The following is a 25,471-nucleotide window of genomic DNA, read 5'->3' on the forward strand; positions in this document are numbered from 1 at the left end:
GGCACAGAGAGATTTCAATCACCTACATAATTTGAAGATGTTTGAAGCAACACATTCTATTAAGTGATCTATCTTTAAAAGACAAGTTAGAATTGGCCAATGATTTGTCAAGGCACTCAGGATGGGAACTAACAATGATCTCTTTTATGCAAAGACAATATTTCCTTTCTCTTCAAAAAAAGATTATTCCTACTTTTGTACCTACCAAGAGTCTGTTTCAAGAGAATAAGCATCTCATCTGCATACCTGAGTGCTATTAAGATTTAAGACATTCACATTGATAGGAAAGTTAAAATGACAACATTTCATTCCCTTAGTTGCCTCATCAGTTAGTTTTATATTTACTGTCTTTATTCTTCGACACACAGTTTAAATCACTTTATAATCCAATTAACCTAACCTGCTCATTGGTTCATAGATAGTTATATTGTTTAAATGTCTCTTTTCAGTTTGACCTTAAAATACATATATCTTCTGATATTCTGGAATTACTTTTGGCTGCATTTCTGAAAAGTCATTTCTACTAAAAATAAATATTGAGCTAAAGTCTGTTCTGAGATTACATATCTAATAATCTAGAATGACAGGGAAAAGTATCCTCTAAATATTGTTACAGAGAACACTGTGTGCAGTCCTTGATATTCTCTGAGCTTGATGGTTTGCTTACAGACATTTTATTATAGACTAGGTAACATCGGTGCTAGTGAGTGTGGGGTTTGTTCATTAAGCAAAACCTATACTCACTAGCATTGATGAAGCTACCTATTTGGCTAATGAAATGTCTGCAAGCAAACCAGCAAGCTCAGAGAAAACCAGGGGCTCCACAATTCAATCCTGAACTACATATATTCTGTACTATTCTATTGATGAGAGCATGGTATTGTTCATGTATTAAGAAACATCAGTACAATATAATACTGTATATCTCTTGAAGTCAGAATTAGAATCCATACCTTACTACGCTATGTTATCAAGTTGATCTGTGAATATTACCAAAATAGGATACTTAAGTAAGTTCCTAAATAAAACATCAGAATATTCCAAGCATGAGGGATTGTGTATAATCTAAGCAAATTTTAAAGGTAAAGAATAAAAAAACACTATATTGCTTAATATGATGAAATATAAGCATTAAGTATAAAGATGTGTTGAGTCACCATCTCATTTATTATGTTTGATACAAATTGCTGGAACAACTGAAAAATTAATGGGCCAAATTTACATAATGGTGTAAGACTGACTGGTACATTTGAACGCAATTATATTAATCAACCCTTTGATATTGAATAAAAATAATATTTTTGTTTGGCTCAAAAATGACCTTAATTTTTTTAGGTTCAGCAACGTTTCTAACGTTTTTAACATTCTTAGGAAAGAATACATGGTTATAATATTTCAAAATTCAACTGCAATTCCAGCGGACTGTGGGTGGAATATAAAACAAAAAACTCCATAAAAACAGATACAACATAAAAGCATGCATACATCCCAACTATAATAATCATAAACAAGAGAGCCAATTTGGTCTAATGGTTAAAGCACCAGGCCAAGAACCAGGAGACTGTGAGTTCTAGTCCCACATTAGGGATAAAAGCCAGCTGGGTGACTTTGGACCAGTCTCTCTCGCTCTCTGCCTAACCTTCTTCATGGGATTGTTATGTGGAAAATAGGAGGAGGAAGAACTATTAGGTATATTTGCTGCCTTGAGTTATTTATAAAAATAATAAAGGCGTGATAAAAAAAATAAAAACATCCTCCCACAAATATAATAAAAAAATACAAAATATATTATCAGGCCTAGGACCAAAGCCAGTTTTAAGAACTTTCCAGAACCCTAGGAGAATGGGTGCGGTCTGTATCTCTGTGGGAATGCTGTTCCAGAGGGTGGAGGCTATGACAGAGAAGGCAAGCTAGCTACCTCAGTCCCACGAGATCACAACATTTAATAGAAGGACCTAGAACACACCTGCTCTGCAACAACGTACGATATTATAGGCCATTAACAATTGTATTACATACACAAACATTATGAGATCATCTAATATATTTATTCAGTATTGCCAAGTGAGATGAGTGTAATATCAAAAAATGAAGTTTTAAGTAGCAGATCCATGGAGTATGTGGTTTCGATGTGCAAATGATTTCATTTGCTGTGAATTTTAGCTTGGCTAATTCTGTTCCCTGCCAAAGGTATGATGGGTGAGGGAGAGAATTCAGCAACAGAAAATTCCATGTTTGGCACTGTATTCTTTGCTTCCTCAGACTTTACATGTAAGAGTTGCTTGCTCCAGCAAGAACTGGGAATAGAAGAGAGCATTATCATCATCTTTATTAGGCTTTTAATCAAGCTTCAGTGTATAAAGGAAAATAAACAGATCAGGAACATATTTCCTTAATGAACCAGCTATTAAAGCATGTAATTAGAGGATTATTATTAGTATTAAAGTATTTCATATAATAGCTTTTAACAGGAGCCTTGGGATGGAAGAAGAAATACAATCAACTGCTTCATTTTTCTGTTTTGTATAGCTACTGTAAAAATAGATGCCTTCATAATTTAAGCCATGCTAGAATACTGTTAGGTATAACATTGATACCAAATATGGTTTGGGTGAATAAATATATAAAACTTAGATATCATGGTTTAAGTGCTTATCACTTTAAGCACAATGCAGCAGGCAATTAGCCGATTAAGGGTGCGGTTAGAAGTTACAATATAAGGAAGCATTAGAAGCTGGAAAGCTTATCTGGCTGTAACTGTCTGTTACTGTAACTGTGTGCTGCTGCGACTTACTGTGTGCTACTGCGACTAACTGAGATTACTGACTGTGAGTGCCTGTGACTGAAATGTTATTGTTTGCTACTGTTTGCTGAATATCCAGCGTTTGTTTCTCTGGAGAGTGAAACCGGAGGAGGAGAAGATATCTTTATCGGCTGATAAAGATATTGCAAGGACTCTTAACTTGGACTATACTAGTGAGTCTTACTGGATGGAAATACTGTGAATGACTTACCAGACTGAATGACAATGCTTAAACTCTAACTGGATTAAAAACTATTTAAACTACAAACAGTGTTTGTATTCAGTGTGTGTATACTCTGGGGCCCTTCCGCTCTCCTTTGGCTTCCTGGCTTGACTACTGCTGCAATACTCTGCTAGGGGTTAACTTCCAAAACCCTAACATTGGTTATGGGCCCAGCAGCATAGTCTAACTAACCAGGATATAGCAGAGAGAGTTGGTGTGAGTTGCACATTACTGTAAAAACAAACTGTTTTAATTAGTTTAAAATAGTCAAAATATCTGAAGAGTAATGGCACAAGTAAATTTGTCACAACTGTCCATGATATCCAGGCTGGATGGAACAAACTATGTTTCATGGTCAATGAAATGTAGTTTACTTCTACGCAGAGAAGGATTGTGGGACATTATAGCAAACCCACCAGATGTGAGTAGATGGGATCCTGCTGATGATGATGATAAAGAAAAGTTACAAGACTTTAAACTGAAGAATGAGCAGGCTTTATGCATCATAGGACTGACTCTCTGTGATCAGCAGCTTGTCCATATTCGTGGAGAAGAAAATGCTGCAAACTGCTGGGAGAACCTCAGGAAGATTTATGTTCGGGACAGTGTAGGAGCACATATAAATCTTACACGGAAGCTTTTCGAACGCATCTTCAGAGGAATGGAGATATGTTAGTTCATTTAAACTGTATGAAGAGCATTTTTCAAGAATTGCAAGAAAAAGAGCTTATATTTAATGAACTGCAACAAGTCTACATAATATTATCTTCATTAGATCAAAGCTATGATGACTATGTGACTTCGTTGGAAGTATTGCCAAAAGAAAGCCTCTCATTAACCGAGATTACAGGCAGGCTACTAGAAGAAGCCAGAAGAAGGCGTGGCGTGACGAGCTGAGAGAAGATAAGAAAGAAGAGAAATTATCTTCAAAGCTTGAAAGAAACCAGCAAAGCAAAGTAAAGCACCTGGAAGAAGAGAATTTATCTTCAACGGTATACACAATTAAAAGGTGTTTTAATTGTGGAGGCAGAGGACATTTGGCAAGATTCTGCAAAAAGAGAAAATGCCAGAATGTAAAAAGCCAAAGAAAGCATTTGAACTAGCCACGTTTAGCAACTCTGATGTGAAGAAGAATTTATGGGTGGTTGACAGTGGCGCATCCCACTGCATCACAAGAGATAAGACAAAATTTATAAAAATGTCTACAAGCTCTCAACATATATCTCTTGCTAACGGCTGGAACCTGAAAGCGAAAGGTCAAGGTTTTGCACGTTGTCCGTACATAAACCAGGATATAAAAATGTTGTATGTACCGCAACTAAAGTTTAATTTGCTTTCAGTAAGGGTATTAGATAAATTAGGTTATGTAATTACTTTTAAGGATAATAATTGCATAATTGAAAAAGATAACAAAAGGGTAACTGCAGCTTTAAATGGAACATTATATGTATTAGATAATAGTAAGAAAGGGGAGGCTCAAACTGTATTTAATAATATTAAGCCTCATGAAGAATGTATCCATTTATTGCATAGGCGTTTGGGGCATGTAAACTTTAAAATGCTAAAACGTACAGTTGAGTTATCTGAAGGAATAAGGTTAAAACTTTGTGATAAATATTTGCGTAATGTTTGCTGTGAAGATAAGAGCAAGGTATTGCCTGCAAATAGGCTAAATGGTTTCAAAACAAAAGAACCTTTAGAAGTGGTATTTGCAGACATAATAGGTCCAAAGAAACCCAGTATGGGGGTGCTAGATATATACTGAGCATTATGGACCATTATTCTAGATATGGGTTTTGCTATTTAATGAAAAGCAAAACTGAAACATATCAACATTTTTCAATTGGCTTAGGTTTGCTGAAAGAAAGTCTAAACGACAACTGATAACCCTGGTGACAGATAATGGCACGGAATTTATTAATAACAAATTCCAGAACAGACTTAAGGTAGCTGGAATAGAGCATAAGAAGTCTGCTCCATACAGGCCAGAACATAACGCTTTTATTGAAAGAAGAGGCCAAACACTACAGGCAATGGTTAGAACAATGTTAAATGATTCTGGGTTACCTGATTCTTTGTGGGGAGGCTATAATGTGTGCTAATAACATATTGAACAACGTTGTTAATACAACAACAGGTGAAATACCATTCACCAGGTGGCATGGCAGGAAACCTGACCTAAGTTACCTGCACACATTTGGTGCACCAGCATGGGTGCATATTCCTGCACAACTCAGAAAAAAAAGGGCAACATAGAGCTAAAAGATTTTTCTTCGTTGGTTATCAGGCAAACCATAGGGCATATAGATTTTGGGAGAAAGGCACATCTAAAGTGTTATGTAGTGCTAGTGCCCAATTTCTAGAACATGAAGGATGGGAGAAATTAGAACAGGATAACAATAAAGATGTAATTATTGAATCCTATAGAAATCCCATTAGTTATCCCTGTAACTTTAAAAATAAAGTAAAGAGACAAATACAGGATGAAATAGTGCCCATAAAGGAAGAAACAGATTCAATAGCTGAACAGGATGAGGAAGATGAACAGGTAGAAGTTCAACAAAGTCCTCCTGTAAGCCCTGTAATTCCCAGAAGAACTACACGTGTATCTAGACCGCCTGATAGGTACCAGGCTAACACAGTGTGCCAGATTAATCAAGTTCCTAATTCTGTAGAAGAAATTAAAAAGTATCCTACTAAGGAAAAAGAAAAATGGTATGCAGCAATGAATAAGGAACTGAATTCATTAAGTGATATGAAGGTGTTTGAAAATGCCAAATTACCTGTAGGAAAGAAATCCATTGGCTGCAAATGGATATTTAAGGTAAAAATAGATAAAGATGGTAATTTAATCCATAAGGCAAGGTTAGTAGCCCAAGGTTTTAGGCAGAATGCTAATGACTACGATGAGGTGTTTGCACCTAGTCTTAAGGCAGCAACCTTGAGGGCAGCTTTAGTGTGGGCAGCTAGTAAAAACTATATAGTTAACCATTTAGATGTGGAAACTGCTTACTTGCACGCCCCATTAAAACATATTATTTATATGAAAAAACCTGTTGGTATTAAAAGTGAAAATAAGGATAATAATGATTGTTGGTTGTTAAAGAAAAGTCTCTATGGTCTTAAACAATCAGGCTATGAATGGAACCAGTATATTGTAAAGGAACTAGACAATATAGGTTTTAAAGCTGGTTTAGCCGATCCATGTCTGTTTAAGAGGGAGACAAATGGGAAAGTATCATTATTATTACTATTCACAGATGACATTGCATTGATAACTGAAACTAATGATGAAGCAAATAAAATAATAACATCATTAGGAAAGAGAATAAAGATCAAGCAATTAGGGAGATAAAGAAGTATCTCGGTTTGAATATAAAGAAAACACGGAAAGGTTTTAAGATATCTCAGGAAGATAAGATAAGCAAATTGCTAAAAGATTACAAGATGGAGCTTTGTAAGCCAGCTAAGACTCCAATGAGTCAGGAGTTTAGCAACACTGATGTACAAAGCCCTGAGTTTGATAAGGTGATTTATCAATCTTTAATTGGTAGTTTGAGTTATATTAGTAATTGGTCTAGACCAGATATATCGTACTCGTGAATCAGTTGGCTAGATTCAATTCTGCACCATGTGAAAGACACTGGATTGCAGCTAAGAGGATATTAAGATATCTTAAAAAGACAATGAATTATTCATTGTATTTAGAACCAAAGGGTGATTTAATTCTGAGTGCTTATGCAGATGCTAGCTTTGCATCAGAAAGAGACACTAGAAAGTCGACTTCAGGAACAGCCATAATGCTAGGTAAGACATTAATAGGCTGGAAGTCAATAAGACAACAGCATATAAGTTTGTCTACTATGGAGGCAGAATTCTCCTGTTTATCATTGTTATGTACAGAATTAATAATGTATAAACAAATGTTAATTGATATAGGTATAACAGTAGATTATCCTATAATTATACATGAAGATAATCAGGCAGCAATTCAAATGGCCACAAATATTGGAGTAAAAACAAGGAGCAAGCATACAGATCTAAGATACCTAAACGTGAGACAATCTGTAAGAAGTAAGATGATTCAGCTAGAGTACTGTATGTCGGAGGACAATTTAGCTGATAATTTTACTAAAGCCCAAGGTGCCAGTAAGCACCAGGAGAGTTGTGAAAAATATGGGATTAGATTGTAAAGGTATTATATATTTATTTCACCCAAAAGGGGAGTATGTTAGGTATAACATTGATACCAAATATGGTTTGGGTGAATAAATATATAAAACTTAGATATCATGGTTTAAGTGCTTATCACTTTAAGCACAATGCAGCAGGCAATTAGCCGATTAAGGGTGCGGTTAGAAGTTACAATATAAGGAAGCATTAGAAGCTGAAAGCTTATCTGGCTGTAACTGTCTGTTACTGTAACTGTGTGCTGCTGCGACTTACTGTGTGCTACTGCGACTAACTGAGATTACTGACTGTGAGTGCCTGTGACTGAAATGTTATTGTTTGCTACTGTTTGCTGAATATCCAGCGTTTGTTTCTCTGGAGAGTGAAACCGGAGGAGGAGAAGATATCTTTATCGGCTGATAAAGATATTGCAAGGACTCTTAACTTGGACTATACTAGTGAGTCTTACTGGATGGAAATACTGTGAATGACTTACCAGACTGAATGACAATGCTTAAACTCTAACTGGATTAAAAACTATTTAAACTACAAACAGTGTTTGTATTCAGTGTGTGTATACTCTGGGGCCCTTCCGCTCTCCTTTGGCTTCCTGGCTTGACTACTGCTGCAATACTCTGCTAGGGGTTAACTTCCAAAACCCTAACAAATACTCCTTTCAATATTTTTGGAATTGCAATATCAGTACCTATTATGCACTGTAGTGGGAAGAGTTACAGTTCTAACCATATCAAAAGGCCAGATTCAGGATGAGTTCCATGCAAAATAAGCAGGTCATTGATCTGTAAAGAATATCTGTTTGGCGTTGGATCTTATGATATAATTGATTCATCTTATGCATTATACTGGTGGCTGGTGTTATGTTCCAGCCCAGGTACCACAGTGGGCAAAATTATCAATAATCTGAGGTCTTCAGGAGAAAAGCTTTTTCTGCATGTATAAAATAGCAACAACAACAACAAAATATACTTAGCGATGTGGTTATAAATCACAAAACCATGTGACCATACCACTTAGCCACCACAGTTCTTGCAGTCCCTGATGCCATCATTGGGGGGGATCACACAGATTGTTAAAGGAGGATCTCACATGACCTTGTCTTATAACTTACTGACAGCTTCCCCATTGGCTTAAGAATTTCTTGTCAGAATTTCTCAGGGAAGGTTGCAAATTGTGATTGCATAACCACAGATATACGCCAATGGCCATAAATACGAGGACAGGCTATAATCACTCTTTCAATGCCATGGTAAATTCTAATTGTAAATTGAGTAATTTGAGACAGAATGATGGTATGAACAATCTAAGATATTAAAGATATACTTGCTAAGAAATTCATTGTTAAATGTACAATAAAAAAGAGAACCTTTCTTGCCAAGTGTCTACAGTCATGTGGCACCCTCATGGACTTCTATGGTTTTACATATCAGGAAATAGTAAAAAACCATCTAAAAATAAAAAATTAAAATTAATAATTCTTACAAGTAGGTCAATAAAACTTCAGATGAGCAACAACACAACATATTACACCATGTTGTCATCTACTTTAGAAAAAGAAAGCTAAAATGGAAAAGCAATGTATGCAAAACTAAGTATACACATGATCAAATTAACTCACAGCACACCATGTATGTAAATATTGAATTTTGTATTTAAAAAAGAGCAACTTTTACCCAAAATCAGGCAAAGTAGGCAGGCAGGTTGAATTGCTCACAGAATCACAGAATCACTTAGAGATCTGTGTTTCTTCCATCGGCTATCTGAGTCTGCACTGAATAATAGAACCTTCAGTCCTAAGGACTAGGAGCTAAAGAGCTAAAGATTAGCTACAAAGCAAGAAATCCAATGATTTCCTGCTTTCTAGCTAATCTAAATCTCCCAGCACAGCAGAACAGCTGATGGTTGGGGGGGGGAAAAGGAAAAATAGCAGGCAAGTTTGCCAGGTAAAGAGCGAGTGGGCAGGGAGGGTTCCCCATGGGCCATGTGGGTGGCACAGCGTTGTGTTCCCATGCAGCCTGGATTAATTGCTTTGAGGGGGTGCTCTGGGGGTAACATTTCTCTGTGGCCCACCAACATTTTCTCGCAGACCATCAGTGGCCCTCCCACCAGTTGGCAACCACTGTCTTAGAGGAACAATTATTGCTGCCCAGAAAGCTAAGAAGGTTTATAAGGCCATTTCCAAACAATTTAAAACCCATCATTCTATAGTGAGGAAGATTATTCATAAGTGGAAAATATTCAATATAATTTCCAATCTTCCCAGAAGTCCCAGCGAATTCACACAAAGGTCAGACTGTGCAGTGCTCAGAGAAATTGCAAAAAATCCAAGAGTTGCATCTCAGACTCTACAGGCCTCAGTTATCATGGGAAATGTTAAAGTTCATGACGGTACAATTAAAAAAAGACTGTACAAGTATGATTTGTTGGAACGGTTGGCAGGAAGAAGCCTCTTCTCTCTAAAGATAACATGGCAGTGAGACTTAGGTTTACAAACCTTGCATCTGAACAAATCACAAGACTTTGGAACAGTGTTCTTTGGACAGATGAGACCAAAGGTAAGGTGTCTGGCCATAGTGCACAGTGCCACATTTGGTGAAAACACAACATATCAGCACAAATATCTTGTAAAATATCTTGTACCAACCATCTAACGTAGTGATGGAGGGGTGATGATTTGGGCTTGTTTTGCAGCCACAGCACATAGGGAACTTGCAGTCATGCAGTTGACCATGAACTGCATATCAAAGTATTCTAGAGTCAAACATGAGGTCATCTGTCTGACATCTAAAGTTTGGGTTATGCAAAAGGACAGTGATTCCAAGCACACCAGCAAATCTACAACAGAATGAAGAAGAAAAGAATCAAGGTGTTGCAATGCCCAGTCAAAGTTCAGATTGAATTGCTGTGGAGGGACCTCAAGAGAGCTCCACAATTAAATGCACACATGCCTCAATGAACTGAAGCAACGTTGTAAAGACGTTCCTCCAGCATGACATGAGAGAGTCATATAGAAAACTATTACTTCAAATTATTGCTGCTAAAGGTGGTTCTGCATTGAATTATAAGGTGTACGCAATTTTTCCACATATGGCTTCTCATCTTGGCTTTCCTTTTCTAAAATAAATGATGACGTGGTGTAACATGTCATGTTATTATTCATGAGGTTGTGTTTATTTACTCTTAAGAACTGCTAAGCACCAGATGATTTTTACTATCTCCTGATACGTAAAACCAGAGAATTTATAGAGAGTGGACTTTTTTTTTTCACATGACTGTATCTGGATGCCGTATAAAATAGACAGTTAAGGCTCTACAGGCATTTAGTTTGTATCACAAAGATCTTTTGGAACTGTGATAATACCTTGATGACTTGGTGACTTTGTTTCATTGTTGTTTCATTGAACCAAGGAGTAGGAGTTGCAATAAATGTCCAGTGTGGTTGTTGATTGGAGTAAAATTGCTACTGTTGTGTTCTGGGTTATATGTCCTCTTCTCTCAGCTTTAAAGGTCGAGAAGGGGTCAGACCTACATTAGTGCAAGTACTAAGTAGACTCCTGGGACCAGAAGAGTTAATTAGGTGAGCAGATGCTTGTTTAATTGCACATAGCATCATCAACTAATGGAAAAACATTGATTTATTCAGGGCATTTTAGGTAGATTCTTATTAAATATGGAAGAAAAATACTGTCCAGAAAAACTTTTTCCTTCAGAATTTCTAGCATGGGATCCACCCCATTTTTTTTCTGAGGAACTTCTTGAAATCTGCTTGATTGACATGAGTAGTAAATATCCAATTAAGCTGGATGATCATATCTTGATCTTATTTACTTATTCACTGCAATTATATCCTTCCTTTTCTCAAGAGATCAAGAAATGTACTATAACGTTTTTCTCTATTTTTTTTTTAATTTATAACAATCATCTTGAATTGTATTTATATTAGAGATGGCGATTGTCTAAAATTCATCCAAACCTTGAATCCAAACTCTTATCCATGATTTCACAATGGATTTTAAGTTTCTAAGATAACATGTTCACTCTTCTTTGTCTTTTATTTTCAACATTAGCCTGTCCATCTCTATTAGCCTGTCCATCTCTATATAATCTATTATTTTCTTTATAACCATGCCCTCTGATGGTATCCTTTTCTCCTTCCAAAACTGCGCATACAAAATCCTTGCAGCTGTTAGTATATGTAATATAATGTACTTATCTTTTTTACTACATTTTTGTGTTATTATACCTAATAAAAAAATTCTGGATTAAATTCAATTTTCTGATTTATAATTTCCTCTAGCCATTGTCTGATTGTATTCCAGTATTTCTTCACTTCTGGGCATGTCCACCAGATATGAAAATAAGTCCTTAACTTACAAAAACAATTGGGACTATAATTTCAATTACTAAGCAAGGCAGGGTTGTTAAATGAACTGAATGCGATTTTATAACCTTTTATGCCATGGTTGTTAAGCAAATCACTGCAGTTGTTAAGGGAATCACGTGGTTGTTAAATAAATCTAGCTTCCCTTATTAAGTCTGCTTGTCATAAGCTGGGTGGGAGGATCGCGAATGGCAACCAGGTGACCCCAGGCTGCTGTAACAATTGTAAATATATGCTGATTGCCAAGTGTGCAAATTTTGCACATGAGCATGGAAATGATGAAACAGTTATAATGAGTTTGAGGACCAAGTAATAAGGCACATTTTTTAGTTTTGAAGTTACATTTTTTTAACTTCAAATGGTCACTAAATGAATGATTGTAAGTGAGGATCAGCTGTAATATACTTTGTGTGTGTGTGTGTGTGTGTGTGTGTGTGTATTTACTCTAAAGTGCCCAGAGAACTTTTGCTTTGTGGTAAGGCAATGAAGCATGCACCTCGCTCTCAAGCCTCACTTGCCTAGCTTCTTTTCAGATAGCGCCTTAAGTACTAATTTCTCCAGTGGAATGGAAGCTTGTGAGCATATTCATCAAAAAGCACAATCACCAGCCTTGTCCCACCTGAGCTCCCTTGAGTTGTGCAGATCAGTTCCCAGAATTCTTTGGCTGAAAATATTTGGGAGATGGAGTGGATGTCACCTTGGATGGGAAAGCTGTATAAAGGCATCTGAATAAACCTGGCAGGCCACATGCTTAATTCTCATGCACATAGTATACTGTAGGCTACATCGTTTTAATGTTTGAAGTATTTGCAATGCTTTGCCGAAGTTCTTTTAAATACAGCAGGACAGTTCCATCACTATATGGATATAGGTGTTTTTTTTCAAACTTTCCTTCGAGAGGCCTTCTTAGCACCTGTGTTTCCAGCATCTGGAATAAAAATTTTTCTGTGTTTATGACAGCTGATGGGTACTAATATTTTGAGTGTCACAATATTTAATGCTGAATTACTGTATTTTTTAAATTAATGCTGTTTTATTATATTCTTGTGATTTTGCTGTGGGTTTTTTTAACAATGGTGTATCTGATTATTGTTATTGGATGTCCCCCCCTCCATTGTTGGGGTTCCTCATATCAATATTGCATCAGAGCCTGGTATTTTGATTGCTATTTTTAACCAGAAACTCCACATTCATTGATAACATCCTGGGAGGAATTGTTGATGATACCCTACTTGTGGTAGAGATTGTTTTTTTCAATTATAGCCTCTGGATTTTTCTAGACTCTTATTTTAGATAACAAGCTTTCCACTTCTGTAACAACCTTTTGGAAGAGGTTAAAGTCTGGAAAGCTTTTGCCAACACCATGTCCTTATGTGGTCTTCTCTTGCTCTCAAATTATTTTTATATGGATTATTGATTGATTGATTTAAAATATTTCTGTGGCTTCCCCTCTTAAAACTTAAGTCTTGATAACTCACAACCAAAGAATAAAAACAATAAACAGCAACAACAGGAAACAATAAAACCATAAACAGAAAAACCTGGCGCCACAATCAAACTTCCCCCAATGTAGTCCACAAATCTCTCTTCCAGCTTTGGTGTCCTTGGGGAATAAGCCAGATCTTTCAAAGACTTTCTGAAAGATTTAAAAGCATTGAGAGCTATTTAATCACAAGGGAAAGAGTGTTCCACAGGGCAGGGGCTGTGGCAGAAAAGGCACACTTCCTTGCCATTTCTTGCAAGATAGCAGCATTTAAGGGAAGGCACTGGTGGAGCGAGCTTAATCTACCTAATCTCAGGGTGAGGGAATCCAACAAATAATTTGACCTCACTCTAAATAGAGTTTTAAATGTGATGACTAGGTTTCACAACATAACTTCATTGAACACAGGTACCCAACACTGTGCATAAGGCTACGTTCTGAACCAGTTTTAGCTTCCTGGTGTTCTTCAGGGCAGCCTCACAAAGAGCCTATAGCATTAGTCCAACTGGGACTACTATTATAGAGATTTCAATGCTTGTACCATGTATTGTATTGCATTGCATTGTTGAATGCTGCTGCGCATCTGATATCCTCTGTGGCAAAATATAAATTGGATAAGCAAGCAAGCAAGCAAGCAGGCAGGCAGATGGAAGAACCAAGGATAAGTAAATACTCCTTTATACCGACCCATTTATTTGCTCATTTACAAACATTCCATCCATATATTCCCCCCTTCTTTTTGTCTCAGAGGCCTTTTCCAGTAGGTAAGGAGAACAAAACACTTCCTAACAATGCTACCCTCCCCTCCCCAAAGATGTTCACCTACTGTATGCAGAGGAGAAAATGAATGTGTTGTTGGCTTTGCAGAGACCCCCCGCACCACCAATAACAGTCACTGCTTCTAGGAAGAAACCACTAGATAAATGCAAAAAATATATAATTAAAAGCATGCGTAGTGTGGCACAGCATTCCTTATTGGACAACTGGGGGAAATACCTGCTATTCTCAGTGATTTGAATGGCAGCAAGAAAGATGACCGTGTGTTTCAAACAGCTTTTGAGGGATGAGGAACTGGGAATATGGAAGTGTCTCCATTTCTTTGGTTCTGTTTGTGCAATTTGAAGAATGAGAGGCAAGCAGATGAATTTTGAAAGTCTTGATTAAGAGCATAGAACTTTGAAAACCATTAGATAGTTAATTTTACTGCCATGATATATGCTCAAAATTATAAACTTGCCTTTCTAGCTTTGTTCATTTCTCTTTGTCAGCTGTTTCTTTTTCAACTCTCACTGAACTGTGGTGTCACAGTGGTTAGAGCGCAGTACTGCTGGCTACTTCTGCTGATTGCCAGTTGCCAACAGTTTGGCAGTTTGAGTCTCACCATACTTGTGAGAGAGAAAATGAAAATAGAGGAAGCATTTCAACTCTTGTTGACCTTATATGGTAGAAGAAAACTGTGTCACCCGGCACTTATACAAAAAGGAATTTAAGGAGTTCAATAAGTAATATTTCTTATTTATTGTAGTAGTAGTAGTATTTAGTAGTATTTATTACAGTAAATAAAATGTAAAATGTTAGATGATTTTTTTCCACCCAATTACAAAAGACCCCTAAACCTCTTGTCTTATTTTCTGTAGGAAATATTTCTGCACTGTACTAGTAGAATAGATGTAAAACAATACAACTAGCTTGCTAAGAAAAGCTTCATTGATTGCATTGTTGTGCTGTCAGAAATATGTTAAGATAATGCTGACTTCTTATAATCCAGCCTTCTCTCAATAAGCATAGAATCTTGCAACCTTGACTATCTAGTCAGCAGTGCAGACCTTGAACCTATTGGCTGGCTTGGAGCTACACAGGAGCTCCTTTTAGAGTGAATCTGCACAATCTTCACAGATTGTTGAAGCAAATATTTGGTGGGTAAATTGCAATAATCCCAACAGGGTCAGACTCAGCAGCTACAATCTCTTGATCAATGCCACCATCATATTTTTAAAGAAATTGTTATATTTTCATTTAGAATTCTTTAGTGGGGGGACAAAAACATGCAAAAAAGAAAGCACGAAGTGAATAAACGACACTTTTATAAGCACAATAGAATTAGATAAGAATGTTCAGTATCGCACTAATAAATTTTACATAACTGAACACATTTTAAAACACATCATTGTTAAAATCCTAATGGTACATAAATATCAACAGAATAATTGTATAAAATCTACATTAAAGGTGGAAATCACACATTTCTGTACAAGCAACAGATTTGTCCTTATTTAACAGATCATTGAAGGGTAAGATAATTTATGTTAAGGGGACATAAATTTGGGGTGTGGTGTATGTGTGTGTGAGAGAGAGGGGGGGGAGGAAAGGAGGGAAGGGGAGAGAGAGAGAGAGGGAGGGAGGGAGAGAGAGAAGGAAAGAGGGAGAGAGAATGAATGATACCCCCCCCAAATCTGAATCTGTGTCAGATTTGCTTTTCAAACATGGTTATTTTGGATATCAAAGCAAACTCCCATAAGCTAGGAATTATAGATGTTTTCCAATACAAACCATAAAATTTTCCTGCAGCTGTTACTATGAGTAAAGCTTGTTCTGGGCATATAAGGTTTAGTAGGAGTTTTAAAAATAGGTTGGAAAGGAAATTCAGCATTTGGAATTTGTTTCTTAATTATAAGTCTTTTTTTTCAAAATTGCTGAGCCTTACAACATTACCACCAAATAGGAAAAGCGATCCAATCTGATTGTTATATTTCCAACAATCTTTTAAAATGAACTGTCCATTTTATCAATCAATAATGGAGTTATGTTCCAGCAGTAAAAGTTCCTATATCAGTTTTTTCTAAGTATAAAATTAATGCTGCTTTTTTTTGAAGCACTCATTGTTGTAATGGGTATCATATTCACTAGGAGTAATGGTCAGTGGTGGGATTCAACCAGTGTAACAACCGGTTCAGTGAGTGTGCGCTTTGTGTTTTAAAAACAGCCATTTTCACCTAATACTTTCTGCTGCAGCCATGGTGAGTAAAACAGCTGAGGCCTGGCAATCCAATGTGCCGTGCGAATCAGCTGGACTTCCAAAAAAGGATATAAAATGAGGACTAGGGGAGAGGTGGGTGGGTGGGGCCAACTAATTGCCAGAACTACTGGTTCACTTGAACCGGCTGAATCCCACCTCTGGTAATGGTATGTGAAACAGGGCATAGAGCCACAGAAGAACAGCTGGATAGGAGGCAGCTTTGACCAGAGAAGGTCACGGCAAATGTCTCTGAAGGGAAATTGTCTAGTTTCTTGATCTTTAAAGGCAATGGGAGAAATATATTTTCAGACTTGCAAGATTCTGCTAATGTAATCTTAAAATAAAGTAGAATTAGTCCATCTGGTTGTGCTTTCTGTCTGGATTACCTTGCCTGGGTTACCTTGCTAGGCTGACATTTATCTTTATGGTTTTGAGGTGGGAATTTTAGCACAACAAGGATGTTTGTTACAGTATAACAAAGATGATCAGGGGACTGGTGACTAAAACATATGAAGAACGGTTGCAGGAATTGAGTCTGATTTAACGAAAAGAGGTTAAGCAGGTTAGCAGTGTTCCATTATCTCAGGGGCTGCCACAAAGAAGGGGGGGTCAAGCTATTCTCCAAAGCACCTGAGGGCAGAACAAGAAACAATGGATGAAAACTAATTAAGGAGAGAAGCAACCTAGAAGTAATGAATAATTTTATGGCAGTGAGAACACTTAATCAATGGAACAATTTGCTTCTAGAATTTCTGGGTACTCCAACATTGGAGGCTTTAAATAAGAGATTGGACAACCATTTGTCTGAAATAGTTTAGGGTTTCTTGCCTGAGCAGGGGGTTAGACTAGAAGACCTCCAAGGTCCCTTCCAACTCTGTTATTCTGTTATAGTAATAGTGGGAAGAATTTGGACAGGTTTTGATCTTATCTCAAGGTTTTTGAATAACCAAATAATGTCACAACTAAGGTATTTATTTGCATCCTGCCTAAACACCACCAAAAAACTCAAGATGGTGTTTAATAATGGCAAACTTAATTCTGGACAAAGAAGGAAGAACTGCAGCTGTCACATTATATAGCAGGAAAGAAACCTCACTTTTTAATGCTAGAAATTGGATGAACGTTTTTCCATCAAAATAGAGAGAACAACATATGCATTGTCCTCATGTTGCATGTGGAAGGACAGAGTATGTGGAACCTAACAATCATGGAGAAAATCCCATGGATAACTATTTGGAGAAAATCTTATGGATAACTATTTCAGTAAATATTTTTCTGTGAAAGTTGGGATTTCTCTTAAGTATTCAAACATGTTTTGTGGATTGGATCCGTTGACTGTTCATGGATCCATTTTTCTTCCATGGTAACTAGTCTAGGACATATTACTGTAAGAGAGAAGTATTTGCAGGTAACATGCGCATATTCACACATAAATGCATCCAAAACTCACATTAGATCATCAAAGCATCAAGAACTCACTTTGAAAATTTTAACTTTTAATAGAATTATATGTCTGTTGGAAGTTGTAGCTGTGATCAATCATTTAATAGTTAAGAGAAGTACTTTGAAGACAGTATCTCTTAAAAGTAATATTAATTCCTTGGAAGATTCTAGTTTCCGTATTTTTAGTTTAAAGACTATCAGTTGAGATTAATCATTGTGAAAGTGCTTCAATGCAGTGCAGTGGAGGCGGAATGAAGAGAGTATAATTGAGCCCAACATTTCTGTTGCTAAGTGAGATGATTGTTAAGTGAGTTCTGCTCCATTTTATTACCTTTCTTGCCACAGTTGTTCAGTGAATCATTACCGTTTATTAAGTTAGTAATACCGTTGTTAAGTGAATTTGGCTTCCCAAATGAAACAAACAAAATGTTAAAAAGTTATTAAATTTATGATTATGTAAATATACATAATATACTTACGTCTATTAAAGTAACCAAAATATCTTTGCAGTCCTCAAGGTATGTCACAGCTTTTGAGCACCCCTAATGTTTGGAAATTGAAAGTTGTTTGTGAGATGGTTGCAAAAGGTGATCATATGACCCCAAGGTCATATGGGTCAGTTGTCAGTCTCCTGAATTTTGATCACCATGACCATGGGGATTCTGCAATGGTCCATTGTAACTCCAAATGGTCATTAAACAAACTGTTGTAAGTTGAGGACTACCTGCATTGCTGAACTCTCCAAATATCACTGAAGCACAAATTCCAATATTTCCTACTCCTGGGCATGTTGACTGTGGCTGCTGGATGTTCAGTAACGTCTGAAAGGCTACCGGTTCCTTCACCTATTTGATCAGCTGCACTCTTTCTCCTCAAGATGATTTTTAACCCGATGCCCTGTGAGAAAGGTCTTGTGATGACCCGGGGCGTGGCACAAAGTCAACACAGTCACATAAGTAAGAAGAATCCTTTTAATACCTCTAACTTTGCCCCCAGTGTCCAGGTTACCTTCAGTTGGAGAAAAAACTCTCCCAAGAACAGTCTTTAAGTGGAGGAAATTAAGTCTGAAAACAAAGTACATACAAACTGTAAATAAAAATCCACACAAACCACGCTGCAGCAATTAACTTGACAGGGCAGGATAAGGAATTGCAGACTTGAAAGGCCAACAAAACACACACAGTTGGGAAGACGCCAGGAACCCAGATAAGCCTCGACAATAACAGATAACTCATGACTTGCTTCCAACAAGTTGCTACCGTGTTTCTCATATAATAAGGCTGGGTCTTATTTTATTTTTTTGAGCCCCGAAAAAATGGTTAGGCCATCTTTTCAGGGGTGACTTAATTCCCCCCCCTTGCATCTTCGGGCGGGCGGCGACGGCTTGGATGTTGACCTCGGCGTTGGTGGGGCACTTCTTATCAGGGTCAACGCAGGCAGCACCATATCCGGGTGTGCAACAAAAGTACTTCCTAACGGCAAGCCTCCCCACCATTCCCCCCCATTTTGCATGTTTTAATATAGGCCTTAATTTGGGGGGAGGGGCTTAATTTCATTTCATGCCTATAAAACATGCTGGGACTTCCTATTGGGGGAGGCTGTATTGTTGGAGAAACAGGGTATGTGCAGCTTTCCTTTTTAAACACTGTGTTCCCAACTGCAGATAATGAAGGGAATCAGATCCCTTTCCTTCCCCGTAAATCACACAACTCATGTTGCTCCCTTCTCCATTCCTCCCTGCATGCCCTAGGATGAAGAGGGGGTGGCCTGGGTCTTCCTTCGAATTCCCTCTCCCTTGCTCTGCTTCTTCCCTGCTCTGCCCAGCTGGACTGTGCCCTTCCCCAGTTTTTTCCACAGCCAACAGAGCCACACTCCCACTCCCTGTCAGTTGCTCGGCCTCCACCTCTGAATCAGATTCTGACAGGGGCAGGACAGATCTTAGCATTGGATATGTGGTTTCTTTGCGGTCTTGTTTCTCTATCGGGCTACATTCAGATGACAGCACAGTGTTGTATCATACTGTAGGCTACTAACTTCAGTGGGTGTTCTGAATATGCGATGTATTTCTGACACTCAAAATGTATTTATGTCCATCTCTGTGCAGCAGAAATTGATTTTGGTAGCGAAATACTTAGTACAAGTCAGATAAATGACTTGTAAATAAATTATATATGATTAGGTGTCAGAAAAGGGGTGAATTGATAAAGTCAGTACACTGCTTCATTTTGATTTTCCAGAATTATTAAAGATACAATTTTACTCTGCTCTGATAGAATTCTGTTCTTTAAAACTTCACTTTTGGTATTCAGAGCAAATTATATAGAATAGGTGTATATGCATGAAGTTTCATACTTAAAATTGGTTGCTCAAATTATTTGGGTATTGCTAGATTTTCGTATGTGTGTGTGTGTGAGAGAGAGAGAGAGAGGGGAGGGAGGGAGGAAGGGAGGGAGGGAGGGAGGGAGGAGGGAGGTAGTCAGAAAAAAAGTGTAACTATACAAATGTGTGTTTCTAAGCATTTGGAACAATAACTGCAGTAGTAATTCTTGGAGTATGTTAAGACTTTATTTGCTGTGAATGTGACCGACTTAGCAATTTTTAACTATTCAGCAGAAGCATCTTTTGATTTTCAGACTCAATCTGCTTTCTTTTGCAGCTATAATCTATTAAGGGAAAACAAAACAGGGAGTAAACACCATAATTTTAGAACATCATCATAATTCTATATTTGTAGCCAAGTCATAAATGACAGCTTCCTATACCCCATAAGGATAATCCATATGGAGCAAAGCATGGATTAAAATGGCATTTTCAAAACAAGTGAAAAATACAAGATAGGACCAATTCCAATTAATTCTCATCCAATGGCACTCACTGTATAATTTTGGGGGAAGGGGGAAGGGGGAATGTTGCTTACTTCTTTAAATAAAAAAAACACCAATTTAGACTAAGAATTAGTGGTCCCTATTGCCTAACTTTACTCAGATGAAAAATATGCATGTCTTTGGTATTGACTTTTGACATTTAATTTAGCTACAACAAAGAAACAGCTATGCTATCGCACTCTATTCCTGTGACCAAGGTCCACCTGACCACTTGCAATCTGACACATTATCTTAGTCGGGAGATTGAAGTATATTAATTTCTAAGTACCACACAAAACTGACAAAGGTCATAAAGAGTCAGCCAAGGTCCTCTTATAGAATTTAAGAAGGTTGGACCTTGGACATAAGAGTTGTTGTATCTTGAAGTATCTGATTATTTTACTTGTTTAACATTGTTGTTTAACAATGACTTGTTTTTTTTAATCAATTTCAGCTGTGTTGGGGTAGAGGAAGATGAGGCACCAGATATTGATATTTACCACTGTCCAAATTGTGAGAAAACCCACGGAAAATCTACTTGTAAGTATATTCTTTGGTCAGATCATTCTCCTCTTCCAAAAACTGACTTTATGGTATTTACTAGAATTCATGGTATTATTTACAAATATTAAAAAAGAGAAGCTAATCAGGCATTTTAATGTTTCAGGGATATGAGTTGGTTCATAGGATTTGTATGTGAAAGAAAACACACACACACACACACACACACACACACACACGAGAATACTACAGAGAGAGAGAGGGAGGGAGAGAAAGAAGGAGAGAGAGAGAGAGAGAGAGAGGAAGAGAGGGAAAAAGAGTGGGGGGAGAGAGAGAAGGAGACAGAAGAAGGTAGAGCGGGGACAGAGAATTAGAGAAGAATCTTCTTGGAAGCTTCTTAGAAACAAAACATTTTCAAATAAAAAAGCAAGAAAGTCCAGTTGCCTTTTGAAAAAGAACCTTTGCCACAATGAATAATCTTGTCTATCTGTCTGCCTTAACTGGGGACCACCACAATCAATGCAATATACTTCAAAATAAATATGAATAGGATTGGGCTGCTCATAAGAGAATTTAAAGTGACTCAATATGGTTAAGATTATATTAAAAATAATTTTGTGTTTGACATAATGTAGCAAACTGTTTTGGGCAAGCAGTAAGAATATATTATAAAGTCTCAACATTTACATCTTTAAAATAGAATTGAAAATGTAAACGCTCTTTCAGAATGTGAACATCTAAAAGGATTCATGTCAAGGGAATAATTTTCAAATTGAATAAGTTATCTGGGAAAGAAGTATTGTGATAGAAAATCCCCCTTGTCAATAATGACCTCCTTATAAGGAATAAAATGTTAATATTCTTTTTTGGCTCCTTGGATGGTTTTCTTCCCTAATAACAGAGCAATACATGTGATTTTTTAAAATTATGACTGAAAAATAAACTTCAGTTATTGAATGAATGAATGTGAATCAGCAGTTGAAAGATAGGTATGCTACCAAGACTGGAAAAATAGGTAGATACTATTACATAAAATACTTTTTTTGGATTACTTATTGTACAATTTAAGATTACATCTGTGAAAACCCTAGTGATAGATTAAATAAAGAGGGAATAATATGTTAACATTTGGGTGCCCTTTTTTCTATTTTTCATTGTCAAAATGGTATGTAGTTTGCTTGTACAATTCTATTAGCTGTTTCTCAGATATGTTTTACTGTTATCAATCGCAGCATATTTTTTAAAAAATGAATTCCACCTCTCTTGTTACTTTTGAAAAACATCATCTATATTTTTGATATTCAAAATAAAAAGGTCTAAACTTTTTGAAAGGATGACCAACTATACTATTTCAGTGTTTATGATAAGCATATTGGGGGTTATTATTATAACTATTAGTGTATGGCATTGTTACAGTAGCCAGGAGACCACACTGCTATTGAGGAGTAGTAGTTTGGCTTGCCAAGGTACCAGCCCTGTTACAGGAAACGCTTGCACACTTCCCAAGGTGCACTGCAGAAGGTGTATCTGCCTTTGCACCAGAGGGAAAAAAGAGTGGCTCTTCCTGCAGTGTCATTCAAGGTCTCCTCCCTTGCCGGAGTTGCCTTGCAAACTGGCGCCACAAACAGGAAGGTTCAGAGTCATCAGGAATCAGACTGCCTGCACAAAACACCAGCTCAAATGGTACTTATCTATTTACTTGCATAGAATATGCTTTCAAGCTATTAGGTGGACAGAAGCTGAGATGACTGACAGGTAGTGCTAGGGCTCTAACCACTGGAGCTGAGACCATCTCCAGCGTCATTAAGTCTCTGAGCCATCATGACATAAGACATAAGAATTTATTTGTCATTACACTCGCAAGCGGGTGCAACGAAATCATGTCTCCCAATACTGGGGATTTGAACAGTCTATAAATGCATACATACATATGCTAGTGTTCCAGCATTTGAACATATGATTCACAACAGATGGCTTCTTTTTGTAAATTGTTTTATACAAATACATTATATAGAAAATCTAAGATATGATAATACATTTATAATCAGGTATTTCAAGTCTTTACTATATATTTCAGGTAAAATTCCCAATAAAAATATTTCTGGTTTCAAGTCTATATGTTTTTTTGTCATTTTTTTCCAACCACATGTGGATTTTAGTCCAGTATTTTTTAGCATCCACACAAGTCCACCACATATGGTAATATGAGCCAGGTGTCTGATAACATTTCCAACATTTTTCAGATTTATTCTTGAACATTCTTGCTATTCTTGTTGGGGGAAAATGCCACCTGTAAAACATCTTATACAAATTTTCTTTATATGCTGTTGACATTGTCATTTTATAATTTTGAGACCACAATTTTTGCCATTTCTCTAAATCAATCCCATATCCAAAATTCTTCCCCCGAGCAATCATAGTTTCTTTAACTTGTTCTTCTTCTAATTTAATTTCTAATAAATATCCATACAATTTTTTAATCACCTTTTCATCAGTACCTGTCAAAATCTTATCTAAATCAGTCAGTTTATCATAGAAACCTTCTGTTTTAGAATCTTTATCATACTTTTGCGCATATGAAAACCAAGTCATCTTTATACCTTGTTCCTCTAGTTTTTGCATAGATTTAAGTTCACCTTTTTCATTCAATATTTGACCATATCTAACTGTTTGTTCCTTGTTATATATTATAGGATACGAAAATGCTTCAATAGTCGATAACCAGACTGGAATTTTCAAATAACATTGTCTTTTAATCTTCTCCCAGTTTAACCACAGAGACTCCCGTATATAATGTCTTCTAAAACAGTGGTCCCCAACCTTTTTGTACCAGGGACCAGTTTCAAGCACAAACACTTTCTCAAGGACCGGGGGGAAAGAATCCGAGTTTGGTGGTTTGCTTGCAGACGTTTCATTACCTGACTAGGTAACATCTGATGTTGTTACCTAGTCGGGTAATAAAATGTCTGCCAGCAAACCACCAAGTTCAGGGAGCGCCTCGGCCCTGCCTCCCTCAGCCCCATCCCTCAGGTGTCTCCCTCCCTCCCTCAGGTGTCTGCCTCGTTCCTCTCTCAGTCGCTCTCTCGCTGCTCCACCAGCCCAGGAAGAAACTGATTCAAAGAAGCGGGTGGGTGGGTGGGTGGCTTTTCCTGTCGCCGCAGCTCCTCCGAAGCACCCGTTTACCCCCACCCCGCCCACCCGCACGCGGTTCAATCCACAGTGCTCCGTTCTACCTGCCTGCCTGCCTTCTTCGTTTCGGAGCAGCTTCGGCTGATAAAAAGAGGCGAATAGTTATTATTCTCAGCCGAAGCTGCTCCCAAACAACCAAACAGGCAGGCAGGCAGAACGGGGCACTGAATTGAACCACGCGCGGGCGGGTGGGATGGGGGTGAATGGGCGCTTCGGAGGCGCTGCGGCGACAGGAAAAGCCACCCCCCCCGGCTTCTTTGAAGCAGTTTCTTCCTGGGCTGGTGGAGCAGCGAGAGAGCGACTGAGAGAGGAACGAGGCGGGAGGAAACCGAAGCTGCTGAGCCAGAGAGCAGGACAGGCTTTGGTTGCTTCCTCCCTCCCCTTCTCTCATTTGTGTCCTTGATCCCCGATCCCAGCAGCATTCACCGAAGGCGAAGAAAGTCGCCATTTTTTTATTTTTTTTTCTTTGCGGCCCGGTACAGAGTGCTCCACGGACCGGGACCGGTCCGCGGCCCGGTGGTTGAGGACCCCTGTTCTAAAATACCCCTGGGTTTTAGTTCCTTTGTACCATAAAAAAGCATGCCACCCCAACAACAAATCATGTCCTTCTAATGTCAACAATCTAGTATTTCTTAGTGTTATCCATTCCTTAACCCACATCAGATTTGTAGCTTGGTAGTACAACTCCCAATTAGGTAAACCAAATCCTCCTCTAATTTTAGCATCTTGCTAAATTTTATTCTCGCTTTCTTACCTTACCATATATAAAGTAGTTCAACACAATTTTATTTAAATCTTCAAAGTAGTCTTTTCCAAGCCTAATTGGAATTGTTTGAAACAAATATAAAATTCTGGGTAATATATTCATCTTGATTGTTGAAATTCTCCCTATTAGTGACAGTTGTAAGTTTTCCAATTTTGCCAAATCTAGCGCTATCTGCTGCTTAAGTTTAATATAATTATTCTCTTTTAGTGTACTACATCTTGCTGTCAAATGTATCCCCAAGTACTTGATCTTATTTGTGACCTGGATTTTTAATACATCCGCCAGTTCTTCCTTTTGTCTTAATAGCATATTCTTTGTCAAAATCTTTGTCTTATCTTTATTTATTTTCAAACCAGCCACCTTTCCATATGTCTCTATCTTTTCTATCAATTTTGATGCTGTTTCTAAAGGGTCTTCTAAGATGCAAACCAGATCATCCGCAAATGCTTGAAGCTTAAATTCTTCCTTTTTGATTTTCATTCCTTTTATATTCTTTTCATCTCTAATATTTCTGTTTAGCACTTCCAAAGTTAACACAAACAACAAAGGTGATAGTGGGTACCCTTGTCTTGTTCCTTTTCTTATATTAATAGAGTCCGTCAGTTCTCCCTCTA

The 25,471-nt window shown here is 37.4% G+C and overlaps 1 protein-coding gene across 2 annotated transcripts in view; it reads left to right on the forward strand.

The window, feature by feature from the left end:
• Positions 1-25,471, forward strand: part of PHF2 (PHD finger protein 2) — a 151,088-nt gene that overhangs the window by 65,071 nt on the left and 60,546 nt on the right. For both annotated transcript variants that reach the window (XM_087954804.1, XM_026677200.2), the window contains exon 2: positions 20,856-20,941. In XM_087954804.1, the coding sequence (XP_087810930.1) occupies positions 20,856-20,941 (86 nt within the window). The remainder of the gene's footprint in view (positions 1-20,855; positions 20,942-25,471) is intronic.

The sequence above is a fragment of the Notechis scutatus genome, chromosome 2, assembly GCF_049901735.1.
Source record: "Notechis scutatus isolate UNSWTSFEM ecotype Mainland chromosome 2, rNotScu1.2, whole genome shotgun sequence".
NCBI classification, from domain to species: domain Eukaryota; kingdom Metazoa; phylum Chordata; class Lepidosauria; order Squamata; family Elapidae; genus Notechis; species Notechis scutatus.